This window comes from Oppia nitens, unplaced genomic scaffold (genome assembly GCF_028296485.1).
Source record: "Oppia nitens isolate AA-2021 unplaced genomic scaffold, nextdenovo-longstitch-racon4-pilon3 scaffold3_pilon_pilon_pilon, whole genome shotgun sequence".
NCBI classification, from domain to species: Eukaryota; Metazoa; Arthropoda; class Arachnida; order Sarcoptiformes; family Oppiidae; genus Oppia; species Oppia nitens.
In genome coordinates this window covers 6,054,857-6,074,666 of record NW_026533221.1, presented here as the reverse complement: position 1 = coordinate 6,074,666, position 19,810 = coordinate 6,054,857, and the positions used below count along the sequence as shown (strand labels likewise).

Below are 19,810 nucleotides of genomic sequence, written 5' to 3'. Positions count from 1 at the left end.
ACTTGGTTTGTCGTCAAATTGTCGTAAATCTTATATGTTGTTAAATTTATGTATATTTATGTATATATATGTATATATCGTTTGTTATCTGAATTGTTGTCTTTTTATTCGTTTTTTTGTTGAAATTTTATTAACATATTTTACTTTAGATATGAGTTATTAAGTGAGAAAGTGGGTAAAGTGGGTAAAGTGGGTGAATGAGTAATAGAGTGATCTATAAATGTGTAAGATATGGAAGTAAAAGCAGTAATGTAAATATAATAGTTCAGACACAACAATTAAATATGTTTTAGAAGTTTGTTATGACAATGCTAAAATTTTCTACTTATTTTTTGTACACTACTTATGATAACTTATTATATTAAAATGTTAAACCTAATGATATTTTACTCTAATTTTGTTGCAAATCCGGGAAACTTTTGACACTAATAAAAATATGCGGGCCGTTAATACTTATACTAATATAGCGCTAAATTGTAACATTAAAAAAATACTTATTTTATGTTTTCTCTAAAATTTTTATAAATATTACTGTATTTTTAATAAATATATATTCTAAATATATTGTATACTAATACTTGATATATTTGTTGTAATTACATTTATTTATTGTACAGTATATGAGATAAGTCTATTGTAAAAAATTATTATATCAAATAAATCTATTATAAAAATTATCAATTTATTAATCACTTAAATTTTTTTTTATTTATTATTAGGCACCGGATTGTAATATAATCAAACACCAGTAGTTTACACTTTCACTTATAACACATGAAAACGCGCACATTTATCATATTATTGTGTAACTAACGTTGTTTAATTAATGTAAAATTATATATTTAATGTTTTATTGGTTAAATTTGTTCATAAAATAAAATAAATTAATAAAAAAAATAAAACAAATACTATACTTTACATGTATTATATGTTACAATTTGTATCAATTATAAAAAATAAATCTTTATATTATATCACTGGAAATCTAGTAGACGAAAAAACTTGGATACTTTTAGGGCTATTCACACTATCTATTGTACAAATAATACAATTTAGGTTTAGAACCCACAATAAAAATTTTTAATAATTATAACTGATTAATATATTAAAAATTTTTTTCAACTATTTCTAAAATAAATAAATAAATATATAATAAATAAAAACATTTTTGTTGCATTATAATTAGGGGTCGTATATTAATTAAATTATATATGATAAAGCCTGTATTATATTTATACATATCAATAAATTTAATCAATAAATTTTAATTATAAATAGATATACAATAAATTCAAAAAAGCATTTCTTGAATTAATTATTTTAACAAATTTAATGTGTGATAAAATTTTGATAAAATTGATGAAATTAAATTTGTGTGAGTTCTTCAAATATTTTATCAAAACACTTATCAAAAATTATTAATAGTATATATTGTAATTAACAAATAATATACAATTCTATAATAATAATAATGTTATCATCAAATTAATTAAATGATTATTTTGATGTTAAAATTTAAGCAATATTTGTAGTACAAAATAAACTCTCACATATAATACTAATATAATATCACACAAATTGATATTTATAGTTAATAACTAATTATATATCTTTTAATAATCTCTTAAATATGACTTTTTGCTACTTCTATGAGTTATAAACTACTCTTTAACTTAATGTAATTGAGTTTAATATACTGTGATAGAAGTAATAATGATTATAAAACTCTAAGCAATTCAAAATTTGTAACAGTTATTACAAATTATAAACTAATAATTGATTAGTTTATTCATTTTCAATAAATGAAAACATATATAATTAGTACTAAAATACAATTAAATGACAATAAAAAGTCATTCAAACTATTGTTTATTATATGTTTTTATTTAAATTAATAATTAACAATACAATACACATATAACAATATAAATAATAATTTATCAATTAATTTGCAAAATATTATTCATTAGAAATGTTATTCATTGTTAATCATAGAACTATCTGTGGGAACAGTTATGACACGACATTTGTCATGAATTCTAATCCAATCATCTTTTCTAATACAAGTCAAGTCGTTGTTATCCCAATATAGATCCAGTTTTGGACATTTAAAAAACCAAATTTCGTGTCCTTCGCATCGATAAAATTTGTTACAATTATATGGATTCATGAAATATCCATCATTTTTGCAGATAATTCCTTTCGTTTCAGGATCTTTAGTCGGATCGTATGGTTCAACAGTGGTTGTATCGATGATAGTTGTGGAAACAGTTGTAGTAGATGTTAATGGTGTTGATGTTGGTATTGATGTTGTTGTTGGTTGTGGTGGTGTTGTCGTTGTTGTTGTTGGTTGTGGTGGTGTTGTCGTTGTTGTTGTTGGTTGTGGTGGTGTTGTCGTTGTTGTTGTTGGTTGTGGTGGTGTTGTCGTTGTTGTTGTTGGTTGTGGTGGTGTTGTCGTTGTTGTTGTTGGTTGTGGTGGTGTTGTCGTTGTTGTTGTTGGTTGTGGTGGTGTTGTCGTTGTTGTTGTTGGTTGTGGTGGTGTTGTCGTTGTTGTTGTTGGTTGTGGTGGTGTTGTCGTTGTTGTTGTTGGTTGTGGTGGTGTTGTCGTTGTTGTTGTTGTTGTTGGTTGTGGTGGTGTTGTCGTTGTTGTTGTTGTTGTTGGTTGTGGTGGTGTTGTCGTTGTTGTTGTTGGTTGTGGTGGTGTTGTCGTTGTCGTTGTTGTTGTTGGTTGTGGTGGTGTTGTCGTTGTTGTTGTTGTTGTTGGTTGTGGTGGTGTTGTCTTTGTTGTTGTTGGTGTTGTCATCGGCGTAGGTAATGTTGTTCCTTCATTAACACAACGGCCTAACCTTTGATTGAATACTTCTCCAAACGGACAAACTATTTCTTGTGCTTTTAGTGAGCATTTATAATACTTTCTGTTTGTCTTATCATTTGGATCTTTAAAAAGTCCGACACTTTTACACTTGAGTGGCTTCGGCGGTGGTTCTGTTGTAGTGCTAATTGGAGACATTGTTGTTTCAGTCGTTGACTTTGATGGTGGTGTCCATTGTGTTGATGTCGATGTCGGTAATGTTGAAGGAGTTGTTGGTATAGGTGTGGGTGCTGTAGAAGGCTTAGGTGTTACTCTTTCAACACAACAACCATTTAAATCGCAAAACTATAGATAATTTCATAATAGTTTATAACTTATAATAGTTTTGCTTATTAAACATAATTATAATATATTACATGATTAGGTCCGCACTGTTGACTTGTATTATTGATTAAAATAGTCTTTTTGAAATATTGTTGAACCATTTGAGTGCATTTATTAACAGTACAGTGTTTATCCCAATGTTGGTCATCTTCGTATATTTCATCGTATAGTTTCCAATGTTTCTTATATATAGGCGATGGTTGGTCTCGAAAATAGCATTGAACTGCACAGGGATTTATGTAGACATTGTAATTACAATATGGACCCAAACACTTACAAATAGACAATTTTTTTAATTCAATTAACTTAATATCTTATTTTCAAAATTCAAGTTTATTATTGAATTATATACCTGTTTGGGAACATCCGTACCGTTTACGTCAAAATAATCAAAAGTTTTTTTACAAAGTGAGTATCGGTAGTCATCGGAAATATATTTATAAGTTTCATTCACTTAATATAAATAAACATAAAATTTATGATTAAATAATATAAATAATTAGTAAATATTATTCAAATACCGTTAAACTCGTAGTCTTTACATTGAAAAGTGTTTGGTTTGAATATAATTTGGAAATTGAATTCATTGCTTAATTTAAGCAAAATTATAAGTGAAAATAATAACAAATTCATATGTATTTTAAAGTATATTATTTTTTTATTAAATAAAGAGATTTTAATTTCTATTTATAACAATAAAATACATTTTCATAAAATTTCTTTTATAAATATGAAATTCAATAGAAATTGTTTAACAAAATCATAAAATATAATTATAGTAACCAACTCTATGCGATCCTTTTGCCGGACAAACATAATATTAAAATCAAGAGTAAAAACATTTAACACATAATTAAAATATATAGTTTATAATACAATATTTATAAATATATATTGTTTGGTTAAATTAAATTTATATTAATTATAATTATTATATTATATTGTCGGCCAATTAGATGACAATTGCGTAAAAATAAAACGAAACGGTTAATAAAATTAACTGATTATTTTAATATTAGCAAAAAACGATGAAATATAATAACTGAAAAATACGATACAATAACGTTATCTTATATACGATATATTAGTGTCGATTAGTGTGTATAACTGTGGACATCTTGTCGATAAATAGTATTTTATTATAAAAAATTTTATAAAAAAAATTACATATTTTGTTGAGAACTATTAGAAACAACTATTGTATTTTAAAATCCAAATATATATAAAAATTACATGAATTGAGTTGTTTAGCCAAACCTTTAAATAAAGTTATAACAATTTGATAATCCGTCTCAATTGTGTAAAATTTGGTAACTATACTAAAGTTGCATTATTGTAGAACATATCAGTGGATTAATTTAAGTATTGAAAATATATAGATAATAAATATATTTAATAATAATTTAATGAATAACAAGATTAATGTCATTGTCATAGAAGTGTTTTGTGATTGAAAGTTATAAACTTTAAAAATAATAAATTAAATTATCATATAATACACTAATTTTATTAATAAATAATTAATAAATCTTTTATCTATGATGCAAATATATAATATATTTTTTATAAAATTTATATCATCTATCTAATTGTAGCTAATAATTAGAATAAATAATAATTGAAAATTTTTATAGAATAAAATCATAAAACAAAAGAAATGTTTAATCTAAATAATTATATTAAATTAAATTTAATACAATAAATATTTAAATTAAATTTAATATAATAAATATTTAAATAAATATTGGATTTTTTCGATATATTCAATAAAAAGATATTAAGCACTTAAAACATCGTCCGGTTTGAGTTCTAATGAAATTGTAATTAATTTTATATTTAATCTAATCTAAAGCTAAACATCTATTTTTTACGTTTACTTTAGAAATCTTTTTAATATAAGTATTAGTTATTAAAATAAAGTTTTCAAAATTATTTTGATTGATTTATCAATATCTAATACTTGATTTTCTCATAATATTACTTAAAAAGTTAAATTATAATCTATTATAATAATAAATATAATTATAACTCTACATTGTTTATATTATAAAAAATATTACATTTTATTTATTATAAAATTAAAATAAATAAAAATTAATATACTTTGTTATAAAAATTAAATCAATGACAAATCATACAAAATAACAATCAATCAAAATAAAAATTGCTAATACTGTATAATTAAAATTATGTATACAGCAATTTAATTTTGAAAAAAAATTGAATTTGATATTTAAAGTAAGTTAAAAGTATATTTTATTAATAAATATAAAAAATTATGAAAATGTTTTATAAAATTAACATTACAATCATTGCAACTTTATTCAATATTAAGCTAAACATGATTTAAAATAATGAAATAATTTAAGAATTATTAGACACCCGACCTAAAACAAAATGTCTGTTTTTGTTATCAGAAACGGTATATCTTTGAACATTGAGTGGCATAATAGCACCGGTATTCTTGTTGTCGTCTTTAGGAGTGTCATAAGCGTATCGGTTGACATCGTGTCTCAAAACAATGTAATCTCCTTCTGTTTCTTGATTTTTATTATCAGATTTTTGATACAATGTCTCTAATTTAGGAACTTTTGCATTAGTATTAGCACTTGTAGTTGAAACTATATCTATTAGAAAAATATTATTTTTATTAATAAAATTATACATATTATTAGTGAATAAAATTTTTATTAGTCTATCCTAATATACCTGATTTTCCTGAACTGTCACCAAAATCCACGAGAATCTCTCCGGAATCAAAGTTAAGACTTAATGGTCTTACGTGTGGAGGCATTACAAAACTTACATTAAGTTTATCGCCATTTTCACCATCATTTGAACGTATGGTATCTAAATTGTAATGTCGCATCTGATTGTTATTATTATTATTATTATTATTAACAGATTCTCTGATTCTCCAATTGTCTTGTATTGGTACCGATGGTTGAGTCATATGAGCCGATGATAATGGTTGTGGAGGAAGAGGTGGTTGAGTTTGAATAATTGGTTTCCATTGCATATCTCTTTGAACAACAGGTGGTTCAATAGGTTTACGAATTGGATTGCTTTGATAGTTTGTAATACCATTACTTGAAAGAAAACGGTCTAATAATGGAAATTCAGAGCTACCAGTGTTTCTGGGAGCTGGTGGAAATGGCCATGCTACTGGTGAATCAACTGTTATTGGACCACCAGATACAGGTGCTGATGAACGAGATGGTTGTGGTGACGGTTGAGAAACAGTCTGTTGTATATTAGGCTCATCGTTATACGTTACCTCTGATGAAGACTTTTGTGAAGTCGACGATAATTTAATGGGTTCTTTGGTAAGCGTCGATAGGAAACGCTCTAACATTTGTTCCGCACTTTCTCTTGAGTTGCGAGTGGTTGCACATCGCGACTGACCAATCAATATAATTATGGTTAAGGAAGTTACGGCTATCAATGATAACTATAAAAAAATTAATATAATTTATTGTTTTTAGTTAAATATAATAGTTTTAAATAAAAAATTACTTTATGCATATTTATAAAAAAGCACAATAAACTTTACATAAATTTAAGTTAACTAAAGCTTCATTGAAATTCCTAAATTATAAAATTTTATTAAACATTTATATTTATAATAGGATATTTTAGTGAATAAAAGTTAGATTTTATTATAAGTTAATTGACTTTATTTGAATTATTTGTTTTTATTTTTCAAACAGTAGTTAAACCACTTTTACTATAAACTTGAGCTTTTAATAATATAAAATAGATTTATAAAAAATTTAAATTAAGGAAATGAAAAGTGTTTATAATATAAAATTAAAAATTGAGTTATCTGTTGAAAGTAATTTAATTACTTATTGATAAAGTATGAAAAATATGCGGTTCGGTTAAACAATAAAAACCGGGAGAGAAAATGGTTTTGGGTTTACTTTTTCTTTTTTAAATTTCTAAACTATAGTTCCGGTTTGTTATTATTACTTTGATTATAGCTAAGCTAATCATTATGTAAAAATTAATATAAATATTATTATAAATTTAATATTAATTGCATTACTTGAATAAACTGAATGAAATTATTAAAGTTTGCAAATATAAATTTTATATAATAGTAATTTTATTGTAAATGTTTAATCGAGTTATAATATGAGTTACAAATATAAAAATAATACAAATAAATTATACAAATATCTAATAAAATAAATAAACAAAAATTATATTAAAAACTTTTTATTCTATTTATACTATTTATGCATATTTTATTAAAATTTTAAATACTCTGAAACAATATTATTATTACTTATTTAAAATTTGAGTATTTTATAAAGATAAATTATATTAAATATTATAATTAATGTAAATGTAACATTATAAGAACTAATAATTTGAATTTAATTTTTATAAACAACATAAATAAATAATTTTAATAAAAAATTATCAGAAAATAATTATTAATATTGAATAACATTTAATTGCTATAATTATGAAATTGGGTCAATAAACTTGTTAGAAATATTCAAGGCATTCAGGAACTTATATAAAATATATTTTATTTTATTTATATAACTTATTTTTAAAATAAACAACTTATATAATATTATTTATAGTTTATATCCTAATATTATTTGACTACAGATATATAAATAAATATGTTAAAGAATAATTTGTTTATTTTCAGTTATTAATATTAATCAATTTTTATTAACTAATAATTTTTTTTAATTCTTATTAAATTCAAGAGGGAATTATATAAATTAAATTAAATTTTATAATATTGTATTTCAGACATCTATTATTATCTCTAAATTGTTACTACTGTATAAGTACTTTACTGTATTTATTTTTTGTAAAATTATGCTAAACAAATAGATTTAGCTCTTTACTATACATAACAATTGTTTAATATAATAAAACTTATAAATTTTTTAAAATGACACCTTGTATTAAATCATCAATTATTTTAAATGATATATTTTTTAATTTTAATTTATTGAGTCATATGTTCATAGTATATGTACTCTATATATGTACAGTATATAATTTAATAGTAATTTAGTAATAATTTTTACATCTATATTAATATTAAAGTTGTGAGACATACAAAATTGCTGTCAAACTTCGTATAAATATATATATGAAATATACAAAATATTTGTAATGAAATGAAATATTCAATTAAATAATAAGTGAAATGTAAAGTGACAATTGATATGACAATTGATGTGACAAATGTTAAAACAGTTGTTCATAATATTTCAAATTAAACGTAAAACAAATAATTAAAAAGGATTTTTATCAATGATGACCAGTGACGTGACATTTATTTAATTTATTTTAAAACTTGTATATAAATTTATAATATATAATATAAAACTAAATATTAGATTTTGATTATTATATTAAAATTTTAACCTTTTATCTTTAATAGCAATTACACTCAAAAGATTTTGATGTTCATAAAAAATCTAAATTTTTAAATAATGGTGACATCTATATCATTGACTAACATATTTCTATCATTCAATATAATTCTTAATTTAATTTTTTTAAATCAATTAAATAAATATCAATAAGATAACTTTACAATAACAAAAATGCTTTTTAAATAGCTAAAAAATAACTATATATATATATATATAAATTAATTTTTTAAATCAATTAATAAAAAATATATTATAGTCAATGTTGTAAATAATAATTGTTATTACGTTGTAATCATAACCATGTAATGTACAAAACATTTGTAGTGATAAGCAATTTTGTTTAGAAAGAGTTTAACTACATATAGACTATAACTACAGTATAAACATTATATAATAATAGAGTAAATATATAATACACTGAGTTATGGTGGTCTCATATCTAGTGCTCGGTTTGTCCATTATTAACACTAGTCTGTTGCCAATACATGAATGTATAGTAATGTAGTAATGTTTCAATGTTGCTAGGGTAGATCAATAAATAGTATGAGCGTCATACTACCATACATTAAGCACTGGTATTACAGCGCTCGACATTATAGACCAGTATAGCTGTTAGAATATAGTCAATGGTATAGAATAGGGAGCGATGAACATACATCCAGAAGCAGAGCACAGCCGTAGAGCATAGTATTGGTGACATAAGTACTGGTGGAGAGTCAGTGAGCAAAGACATGAATGATATGCCGTTCAGGCATTTTGAATACAAGTCATTGATTTCTTTTAACTAACAGTTTTGGTGTTTCCATATTTTGTGACAATTATACCGAAAACTACAATATTTATCAATGTATATGTCTTTAACATATTATCTATAGTCTAAATGTAAGTATTAAACAATTAATTTTTTTATTTATATTATTATACAATATTTATTTATATTTTAAATATAGAGATTCACATTCAAAGCTTAGGCGCATTTCAGTGACTTATTGTTGGCCACTATTTGTGACCGCAATTAACGTCCAAAAATGCCGCCGTACTTAACTCAACCGCATTTTTCAAACAGTCTTGTGATTAAACGATTCTTTTCGGGAACTAATTTGGGCGAACCTCAGGCCGAACCCATTCCCGAAAGTGATAACAATGAAGTTACGACCCGAAGTATAAGCTCAACCATTGCCGGTACCATTACGTCGACTTTGTCAACAACGACAACATCGGCGCCTGTGGTTACCGAAGGAATTATGACCAGAATGGAGAAATCGGGGGAAAAGATATTAGAAACAGTTTCAGACAAAACACATATTCCTTTTTGGGGCGTTTTCTTCATATTTCTCGTGATTGTCGGTGTCTTTTTGGTTATTTTTTACTGTTTTCTTCAACGATGGTGGAGAAAGTTTAGGGGCAAAGAAGGCAAAGGGTTTATGGGAGGCAAAGTTGACCTCAAATCCGTACAACTGTTAGGACAGGCATATAAAGAAAAGGTATGTCTAACATATTTCTCTATTTTATGGCTTTATTTGTTATTAAGTAAAATTGAAAACCAATATTAGTTTAAAAACTATAATTTTTTCACATATATATTACATTTATTTAATAAATTTAAACTTTATTAACTTAAAATTTAAAAAATAACTTATTTCTAAAATTTATTAATTTTAAAACTAACTATTAGTGGTTTTTATTATTGTTTAATAAAAATATGTTAGTATTTTTATATTTTAAAAATACATATAAATTAATCGTAGCTTTCAATTTATTTAAATATTTTTTAATTTGATTATTTATTTACTTTATAATTGAAATGACTGAAATTTTTAAATAAATAATTTGACAATAAAGTTATATTACATTATAATTATATGACAAATACGTTAAATATTAAAATCTGTATTTCATTTGTTAATTATTAATGAATTGCAAAAGATAAGTACATTTAGTTTGTAAAAATTAATATAACAGATGTTTTTATATATTGAATAATATAAATACATATCAATATGATATCATAGTAATGGTATAAATTTAGTTTAAAAATAATTTGCCACAAAATTTAATTATGACATCTATCAAGAATTTTAATTAATGCAATCTTGATATTGTTTTGTTTGAAGATTATTAATATAATTTTATATCAAACACTTTTCTTTAATTAAAAGACTTTAATATTGATGTCAAATAAATAAACCTTTAAAATAGTGTTGAATTTGTGAGTAATTAGTTAAATTAACAATCATTTAAACATATTAAGTCATATATTTATAAAGTTTATATAACATAAAATATATTAAAAAATTAAACAAAATTGTATAAAAAATTATAGAAAAATTAATGAAATATAAGATATAAAGTCATGCAATAAATATACATTTTGTGTGTTTAGGTTCAGCCAGATATGGAAGAATTGGCGACAAATATGGAAGAAAACGAAAACGAAAAGGAAGTAAAAGAAGAAATAAAATTAGGAAGACTTCAGTTTAAAATTGATTACGACTTCAATCAGGCGACTGTAATAATCATATGTTTTACTATATATTAATTATATACTAAATAATATGAAATAAGAGTTTAATTTTCTATTTATTATAAAAATAATAATTTTTTATTAGATTTGTAGGGTATTTTCAACTAAAGTTTTAATAATTTTTTTTGTATAAAATATATTTTTGAATTTACTAAAAAAATGTTTTTAGAAAAAATATTGAATATAGATTAGATATTAGCAACAAAAATTAATTTCAATACAATACCATAATATCAATTTAACTAAAATGTTACATTTACTTGTTTAAACTTACTAAAACTTTAAGCAATAAGACCTAAATTGTATAAATATTAGATAAAATGATAATCTTAAAAAATTAAGTTCAGTTAGTGAGTATAGATAATCTAACAAATGTTTTTAACTACATTTCACAGTTATATAAAAAAGAAAAGATATATTAAAAGAAAAGTTATTTCTTATATTACTTGTAACTATTAAAAAATCAATTTGTTTAAAAATTTATAAAGTATTAAAAGTACTACAATTAAAATAGACTTATATTTAATATATACAGTATATATATATTTAAATTATTTTTTATATAGCAATTAAATAAATACAATATAATAGATAAACATCTAAAAATTTGTTAAAAAAGTTTACTAATAATTTTTTAAATTGAATTGAGTTACAGAACTGTATTATATTTGTTTACAGTTAGCAGTTGGTGTACTTCAAGCCGAGGAGCTTCCGGGTCTCGATATGTCGGGTACTAGTGATCCATACGTTAAAGTTTATCTCTTGCCGGACAAGAAAAAGAAATTTGAGACCAAAGTTCACAGAAAAACATTAAACCCAGTCTTCAACGAAACTTTTAATTTTAAGGTTAAAACATTTTTTTAAACATAATTATAAATTTTAACTTAAGTTATTGTCAATTATTAGGTCCCGTACGCAGAGATCACTACAAAAACATTGGTATTTGCTGTCTATGATTTTGACCGGTTTGTCTATTTTGTCAATTATATTACAGTATTTTTAAAATTTTCACATTACAATAATTGCAATGTCAATTGATCCGGTATATTTTATTAATAATTTATAAGATAGTCTTTATCTGTATCTATATCTGTAATGGTAAATATAAATGAAAAATATAGTACTTATATAATAGTACTCATAGTATATAATTTACTAAAGAATCTTGGATTAAGTATTTGCAATATACTGTAGTTATTATATTTAATTTAAATTAAAAATTAATGAATAATATAAATTATTTTTATAAAAAAATAATTGAAAATAGATTTTCAAAACACGATCAAATTGGTGAAGTGAAAATACCATTAAATCAAATAGATTTGGCACAAACTATTGAAGAATGGAGAGACTTAACCAGTGTTGAGGGTGAACAGGGACAGGTATGTTATCAATATTATTATTATTATTATTAACTATTTTTTTATTTAATATCTAATAACAAATAGATTACACAATATTTTAATATTTTCATTTTTAATATACTACTGTTTTAATCTATCATATTAATTAGAGTGACCAACTATGTCGGATTAATAAAAGAGTTTAATACAGATTAATTAGTCCTATTTCTATCATAATTTTAATCAATTTTGAATGATTATTGAAGTAGAAAATAAGTGAGATTACAAACAAGTACTTAGAGTTATGTATATTCGGTAATTCACAAAATTTGATTATTTAAAAAATCGTCGGGAATTTGATTTTATACAAATATAGCAACATTTAGAATGATATTAACACCTATTATATATAAAAACTGTATATAAGCGTGTTTTTCTGAAATTTGCTAAATATTAAATCAATATCAATGAATGAGATGAAAAGAAAGCAAACATTAGAAAATAATGCAAATATTTTGCTATACAAATTGTAGTTTTATATGTATTGTAAACATATGTATTGCAATACTTAATTTATCTATTTTTTAACAATGGATAAAACAAAGATTAGTTTATAATTTTAATTAAATGTATTTTTTAAAATCAAATAATGAATTAAAAGTTGAAAATGAATGTTTTTATGAAATATAACCAATTTTGTGACAAATAAACTATAAAATATTAGTACTATAGCAAGAAAACAAAATTTAGTTTTAGTATCATTTTTACTCCCGATTTCCCGACCGATTTTTGGACATTTAAACTCCCGAAGATTCATAACTCTAGTTATACAATTAAACACCTAAATTTATCCATCAGTTAGCAATTATTTTACAGTATGAAATGATTTGTTTTTTACTCTAATAATTACATGTAATAGATAATAAATATCCTGAATTGGTCACTCTAATTATAATTTTTATAGAAATCAAGTTTAGTTAATTATAATATCTAAATTATATTATTAATTAATTGTTGCTAAATATAAACGTTTTATATAATTACTAAATACATGTTTAATTATTATAATGTATCAAATTACTCAATGAATGCTATAAATTATATAAATTATTAATACTGTATATACAATATATATAGTATAGAATTCAATCAAATACTGTATAATTCACTCGTGATATATATTTGTTGTAAATAATGCCAAATTTTAGTCCGTATCTAATAATAATACGTCTAATGTCTCCCATTAGCCTAGTGTTAGGCTGTAATAGCATTTATGACACATACAATACATAAGGCTTTAGTGAAAAAATTTAAATGGTTATTATAATTGTGTATTAAAATTGTATTGAATATGACATTAATATAAATCAGATTTTAAACATAGTTTATGACATTTAAAGTTTCACTAAAGTCTATGTATAAATTATATGTTAAAGTGTCTAAGTTATGGTTATAAATAGATTGATATGTAGTTTAATGAGATCACAAATAATATTGTACTGTATGTGTCACTCCTTATGTTATGTCCTCTATATTCTGTATTATTGGCTTCAATATACTGTATATTATAACTCTATGTGTTTTGCTTGATATTTGTGTCAAAATTGTCAATTGCCATGAAGTTTGCATGTATTGAATTTGTTTCAAAATTGTATGCATAATGATAATGATTGCAAATGACTTAATATGACTTAAAATATTGTCTTTTTACTATAATTTTGAATGTTTTTAAATATTAATGAATATAAAAAATAATTAATGTTCAATGAAAGTAATTGCTTTGTTTGTTGTTTTTATTTTCGTATTAATATTTCATAGATAATTATTAACATATTGTACTGTATTTATAATATTATCAAAAATAGTGTTAATTGTGTAGTAATAGCAAAATAGTGTAGTAATTAGTATAGTATTTTGTAGTATACATCTTATAGTATTATTTAATTATTATTTAAAGTATAATTATTAAAATAATTAACACATATATAATTATACTTAAAATATACTATAAGCAAATAAATTCAATTAATAAATTGATTTTATTTAATTAACTTTTATTTATTTTACAATTTTTCTCTTTCATTGTCATTTTCTTCGTTGAATTTTATTTAAATCAAACAATCAAAACAAATACAAAACTCGAAAACGATTTATAAATTATTGATTTTGTGTATAAAATTATCAAAAACTATATAATTTATTATATTTATTAAACGACTGCTCTCTCGATAAAAACGATTAATAAAATTTATAATTAATTTGATTTATAAATTTATAAATTATTAATTAATTTTGGGCTAAAAAACATTTCGCTTATTTATTGGCTGAAAACAATCATTGAATGAATATAATGGCCATTCATTACAAATAAATGATGAAATTTGATCGGCATTTCAAACGACATAATTGTTGAAAATTGAAAAATTACCTGAAAATTGTTGAAATTAATTCTCATATGATTACAAAATCATTAATCACTGAATCAATTAAAACATGTGTAAGTATTAAGTGTTAAAATATAAATATTAATAATAATTGATGGCGTTTTGTATTGTCGTTGTATTTATTGGCTGTTTGTCTACCTGTCTATCTGTTTGTGTTTGTGCTGTCAAAACATTATTTTATTATTATTTTTTATTAAATTAACGAATTTTGTGTTTTATTTATAGTATATACTCTAAAATTACATCTAATTTCACATTAAATAAGTTATAATAAATCATTTATATTGTTATGAAAATCACTGCTTTATTTTGTTTGTGCAATTATATTATATTTTAAAACTTATAAATTCAATCTAACAAATAGTATTAATACCTCCAAAATGTATACCTCATAGTAATCATTGTTTTCTTGGTATTTATTAGTAAAACCTATTGTTGCTGTTGTTGTCATAGTATTTAGCATAGGGTAGGGCTTCCCATGTCTTATATTCAAATATATTGTGTATAGTATTTGGTTGTATCCATACATACATTTCATTTCTACCTTTCCTTTATATGTATGCAAATAAATAAGTGTTTTTATCATTCATATTATAATATATTTATAAAAGATATAAAATGTGTGAACTTGTTATACAGTAAAACCCGTGTAATATATGATATAAAACTCTTTTGTGTAAAACATAATAACAAATAAAGAGTTTTCAATATATTATAGTTTATATAAGCAAAAGGTTAGAGTTTGTCTCCAGATTTTATATAATTGTATTCAAAATGTGTATATAATATAAACTCAAATTCTGTACATAACAAAGCAAAATATAGTTAATCCCAGGCATTCATTTCAATTTAAATATCACTTCAACTTTATTATGTTGAAAGTCAACACTCATATACAGTAAATATCACTTATAAATAGTTTACAACTGTGTTGGCAGAAACTAAATGTTTGTATAATATATAACATAGTATACAGTATAACACAATGTATAATACATGGCCAATTTTGCATACAAACAAAATTCGCCACCTAGTGTTAAAAGTATTGATACAAGCAAAGTAAATAATATTTTATAATAAATATAAATATAATATTATTTTTTATTCAATTTATATTTTTTATTTTATATTACTTCATTATTATTATTTAAAAACAACGATTATTATATAATACATTACAAATATAATGCATTTTCTAGCAATTATATTTTAACTGAAATTTTTAATTAATTAATTAATTAACATAATATAAAATAGTTTTAAAAATTGTATGATACATGCAGTGCATTGTATTATACTGTATTATACAAAGTCAAAATTCAAAACCTTGTATTTTCTAACCCTGGTTTTCAAGCATTACAGTTAAATTATTTATTTATTATTAATACGTTTTATAAAACTGTATTTGAAAAGGTTTTTAAAGTTATTAAATCTATCAAAACTGTAAGCATTACAATAATTGTAATTTAATTTATTTGCTATTTGAGACAACACATACTACAGTACATTTAATACTTATTTATCTAGATAGTTTTAATTCATTAAATAGCAATAAAACAACAATATTAGTGTTTTATAATTATTAAACAATTTTGGAAACATATCAAAATCATTTGCAAATACATCAAAAACAATAAAAACACAATAAAAGGTATATAAGCTAAATAAATATATCTTATAGTATTATACCAATTCTATATGTTTTTATACTGTAATATATGTGATTGTAAATGTTTTTAGCATAAATTAATTTCATATCAATTAAAATCAATTTACATTAAAAACTCCATTTAAGTAAATATATGTTTTATTTATCAGTAAATTAAATTAATTAATTTAAAAGTTTTATTGCATATTTATGTTATAAAAATACAGTAATCTATTCTAAATATATTTAAAAAGGATGATATAATAATTGAGTAAAATATTTTATTGAATCAGACAAACTAATTAATATTCTATTTTTAAAATTATATAAATTTAAAATATAATACATGATTTTTTATATAAATTTATAATATGATATTTATTTTCATGGTTTAATTATAACTGTTTGTAGTAAAGTAATGTTTCTAAAAATTAAATATATAATATTTTATTTAGAATGTAATATTTAATTAAATTGTAAATTTAGACAATGTTAACATATTCAAGAATTTACTTATTAGTTATATCAAGCTATATATCAATATATATAGTATTTATATAAAGCACTTTTGCTTTAACAGAAATATTACATCCATTATTTGATTTAAATATTATTCTATTTATGTAAATCATATAATATAATTAAAAGCATTTAATTTATTAAAAAAGCTAAAAATAAACATTAAATTGCAACCAAATATATATATTTATAGTATAAATAAGTTTTTATTCTGTAGTATAATATTTTTAAAAAGATTCTTCAAAATATAAAATACTGTATAACAATTATATTAAATAAGCAAATTTTATTAAATTATATTTTAAATTTCTATTTGAATGTATAAAACACTTATTTATGTAATTTAATTATAAAATATTATACATTAAAATTTACTATATATGATACTACATGTTAAAAATCGTTTTTACGGTTCTTTCTATTTGTTTATAAAGATATTATACAATCAAATTGAGAGTATTCTATAGGATCATATATTTTTTATATTCATCAATTTTTATTTAATATCATATTTATATATAAGAACTTGTAATAAGATATTTCTTATTATTATTCTTATATAATTTATAAAAAATTATATTATTTCTCAAATAATCAAATCATTATTATACTGTACCATAAAAGGCAAACATTATTAGACAACCATAATATAAAAATGCACTAAAATGAACTATGAGTATATTAGAAAATTACATAATATCAAGGTATTTATATACAATAGGTGTCTAATAAAGTTTGCCTTTTACTGTATATAATATGATTATCAGTATATATATATATATATATATATCAGTATCAATAAATATTTCACAATAATATTTATTATTAAATTGAATGTAAAATTTTAAAAATAAAAGGAAAGGACTTGAAAAAGGGTTTTTATTATTGTTACAAATATTATTAATGTTTGTTTTTAATATTAATTGTTGTTATATTTAACATAAACTAATTTGATTGATATATGTTTTATTTGATGAAAATGACTGAAATGCAGGAAAACAAGTTGGGAGACATTTGCTTCTCATTACGTTACGTACCGACCGCTGGAAAGCTAACAGTTGTTATACTTGAGGCCAAAAACCTCAAGAAGATGGATGTCGGAGGTCTGAGTGATCCATACGTTAAGATTGCACTCATGCAGAATGGTTTGTATTAATTTCATCTAATTATAAATTATTTATTGTTTAAAAAATTTATAACAAATATATAATTTATATATTTAACTAATAATTCAATTAATTTTTTATAATATTTATTGATATTTAATTTTAAATAATTACGATATATTTTTTAGTATTTACACACTTATAAATGATTATTTAAGTCAAGAAACGAAGTTACAATATATTGATATTTTTTAAATATTAATTTTATGAATTTTCATTACATTTTTATGCATTTACATTCATTTATAAGCATAATATAAAAAGATAGATACAATTATTATTGTGATAATTGATAAAATATAATATAAAAAATAATATATACTTAATTATATATAGAACTTTTTTAGTATAAACTTTGATATTTGTGAAAATTATACAAAAAATTCAGTATTTATCTTAAGATATAACAAAACAACATTTTTATTAATTAAATTTTTATATTATTGTTTTAAAACAGATAATATTTTCTAAAATATAACAATCTTTGAAAATATTTTTAAACTTATTATAAAAATTTAATAAAAGTATTTATTTTAATTATAAATCAATTTTTTATTATAGGAAAGAGATTAAAGAAGAAAAAGACATCGATAAAGAAGTGTACACTAAATCCTTATTATAACGAGTCGTTTACATTTGAGATACCTTTTGAACAAATTCAAAAAATCCAATTACTTGTCACTGTTGTCGACTACGATAGGATCGGTACATCCGAACCAATCGGAAAGGTATTTCAACTTTTATTTTGTCTTTTATTTATTATTATAAGCTTTATTTCAAATGAATCTAAAATATCTTTGAATGGATTAGAAAAGTGATGAATATCACGATTAAGTCAAAATAACATTTTTATAGACTTTTAAATTGTATTATAAAAAGATTTAATAATTTTTTGTTATAATCATTTAACTGATTTTTTAATTTACAGAAAATATTTTTATCAATTAAACTAATATCATAATTATGTTTATGTATATCAATGTTTTGTTTTATTTGTAAATAATAAATTTAATAATATTATATGTATTTTTAATACTTTTAGTATTAGAATTTTAAAAAAATATAGTTGTATTAGAAAAAAATAAGAAATATTTAAAATTAGGTCAAAAGTTGACAAAATTAAAAAAAGTGTTTGATATGAAAATAGATAACACAATATTTAATTTACAGTTATATGAAATTTAATTAGATTAGAAATTGATATAAAAATAAAAATTATACCGCTATTTAGATTTTTATTAATTAACAAATTGATGATTAGGTGATATTAGGCTGTAATGCTTCGGGTACTGAACTGAGACATTGGATGGATATGTTGGCCTCTCCTCGACGACCAATAGCTCAGTGGCATTCACTAAAGGATCCGGAAGACAGTGGAGGAAAAGAAAATTAATCGACTATTTTATTATATTTTAATGGTTTTCTAGTATTTGAATATTACGACAATTTTTTATGTAATTGATTTTATGCTTCTATCGGATTATTTTAAGCACATAACAAATAATTAGTTATTTAATATTTTCAATAACTATTATTATCACCAAATATTGATTATG

At 21.7% G+C, this 19,810-nt stretch overlaps 2 protein-coding genes across 4 annotated transcripts; one reads left to right on the top strand and one right to left on the bottom strand.

Annotated features, from left to right (window-relative positions):
* Nucleotides 1-1,975: 1,975 nt before the first annotated feature.
* On the bottom strand, nt 1,976-3,788 carry LOC128957981 (salivary glue protein Sgs-3-like). Its single transcript, XM_054303795.1, has 4 exons — nt 3,718-3,788; nt 3,549-3,649; nt 3,229-3,468; nt 1,976-3,157 (listed from the first exon to the last, which is right to left on the bottom strand). The coding sequence occupies exons 3-4, from the start codon at nt 3,295-3,297 to the stop codon at nt 1,976-1,978; spliced, it is 1,251 nt and encodes a 416-aa protein (XP_054159770.1). The 5' UTR covers nt 3,298-3,468; nt 3,549-3,649; nt 3,718-3,788.
* A 5,387-nt stretch (nt 3,789-9,175) lies between these two features.
* LOC128958585 (synaptotagmin 1-like) lies at nt 9,176-19,810 on the top strand. Of its 3 annotated transcripts, XM_054304465.1 has the most exons (10): nt 9,176-9,329; nt 9,402-9,492; nt 9,561-10,094; nt 10,994-11,119; nt 11,813-11,980; nt 12,041-12,099; nt 12,402-12,516; nt 18,083-18,233; nt 18,816-18,982; nt 19,516-19,810. In XM_054304465.1, exons 3-10 carry the CDS (start codon nt 9,639-9,641, stop codon nt 19,645-19,647), a joined length of 1,374 nt encoding a protein of 457 aa, XP_054160440.1. In that variant the 5' UTR covers nt 9,176-9,329; nt 9,402-9,492; nt 9,561-9,638; the 3' UTR covers nt 19,648-19,810. The 3 variants fall into 3 exon arrangements, with proteins under 3 accessions (XP_054160440.1, XP_054160441.1, XP_054160439.1); XM_054304466.1 differs by having other exon boundaries at nt 9,176-9,492; nt 18,092-18,233; XM_054304464.1 differs by having other exon boundaries at nt 9,176-9,492.

Coding starts and splice junctions, on each gene's coding strand:
- LOC128957981 (XM_054303795.1), bottom strand. CDS start 3,297: ATGGTTCAACAATATTTCAAAAAGACTATTTTAATCAATAATACAAGT. Junction 3,158..3,228: donor AACAGTGCGGACCTAATCAT/GTAATATATTAT, acceptor AATTATCTATAG/TTTTGCGATTTAAATGGTTG.
- LOC128958585 (XM_054304465.1), top strand. CDS start 9,639: ATGCCGCCGTACTTAACTCAACCGCATTTTTCAAACAGTCTTGTGATT. Junction 12,100..12,401: donor GCTGTCTATGATTTTGACCG/GTTTGTCTATTT, acceptor AATTGAAAATAG/ATTTTCAAAACACGATCAAA. Junction 12,517..18,082: donor TTGAGGGTGAACAGGGACAG/GTATGTTATCAA, acceptor ACTGAAATGCAG/GAAAACAAGTTGGGAGACAT.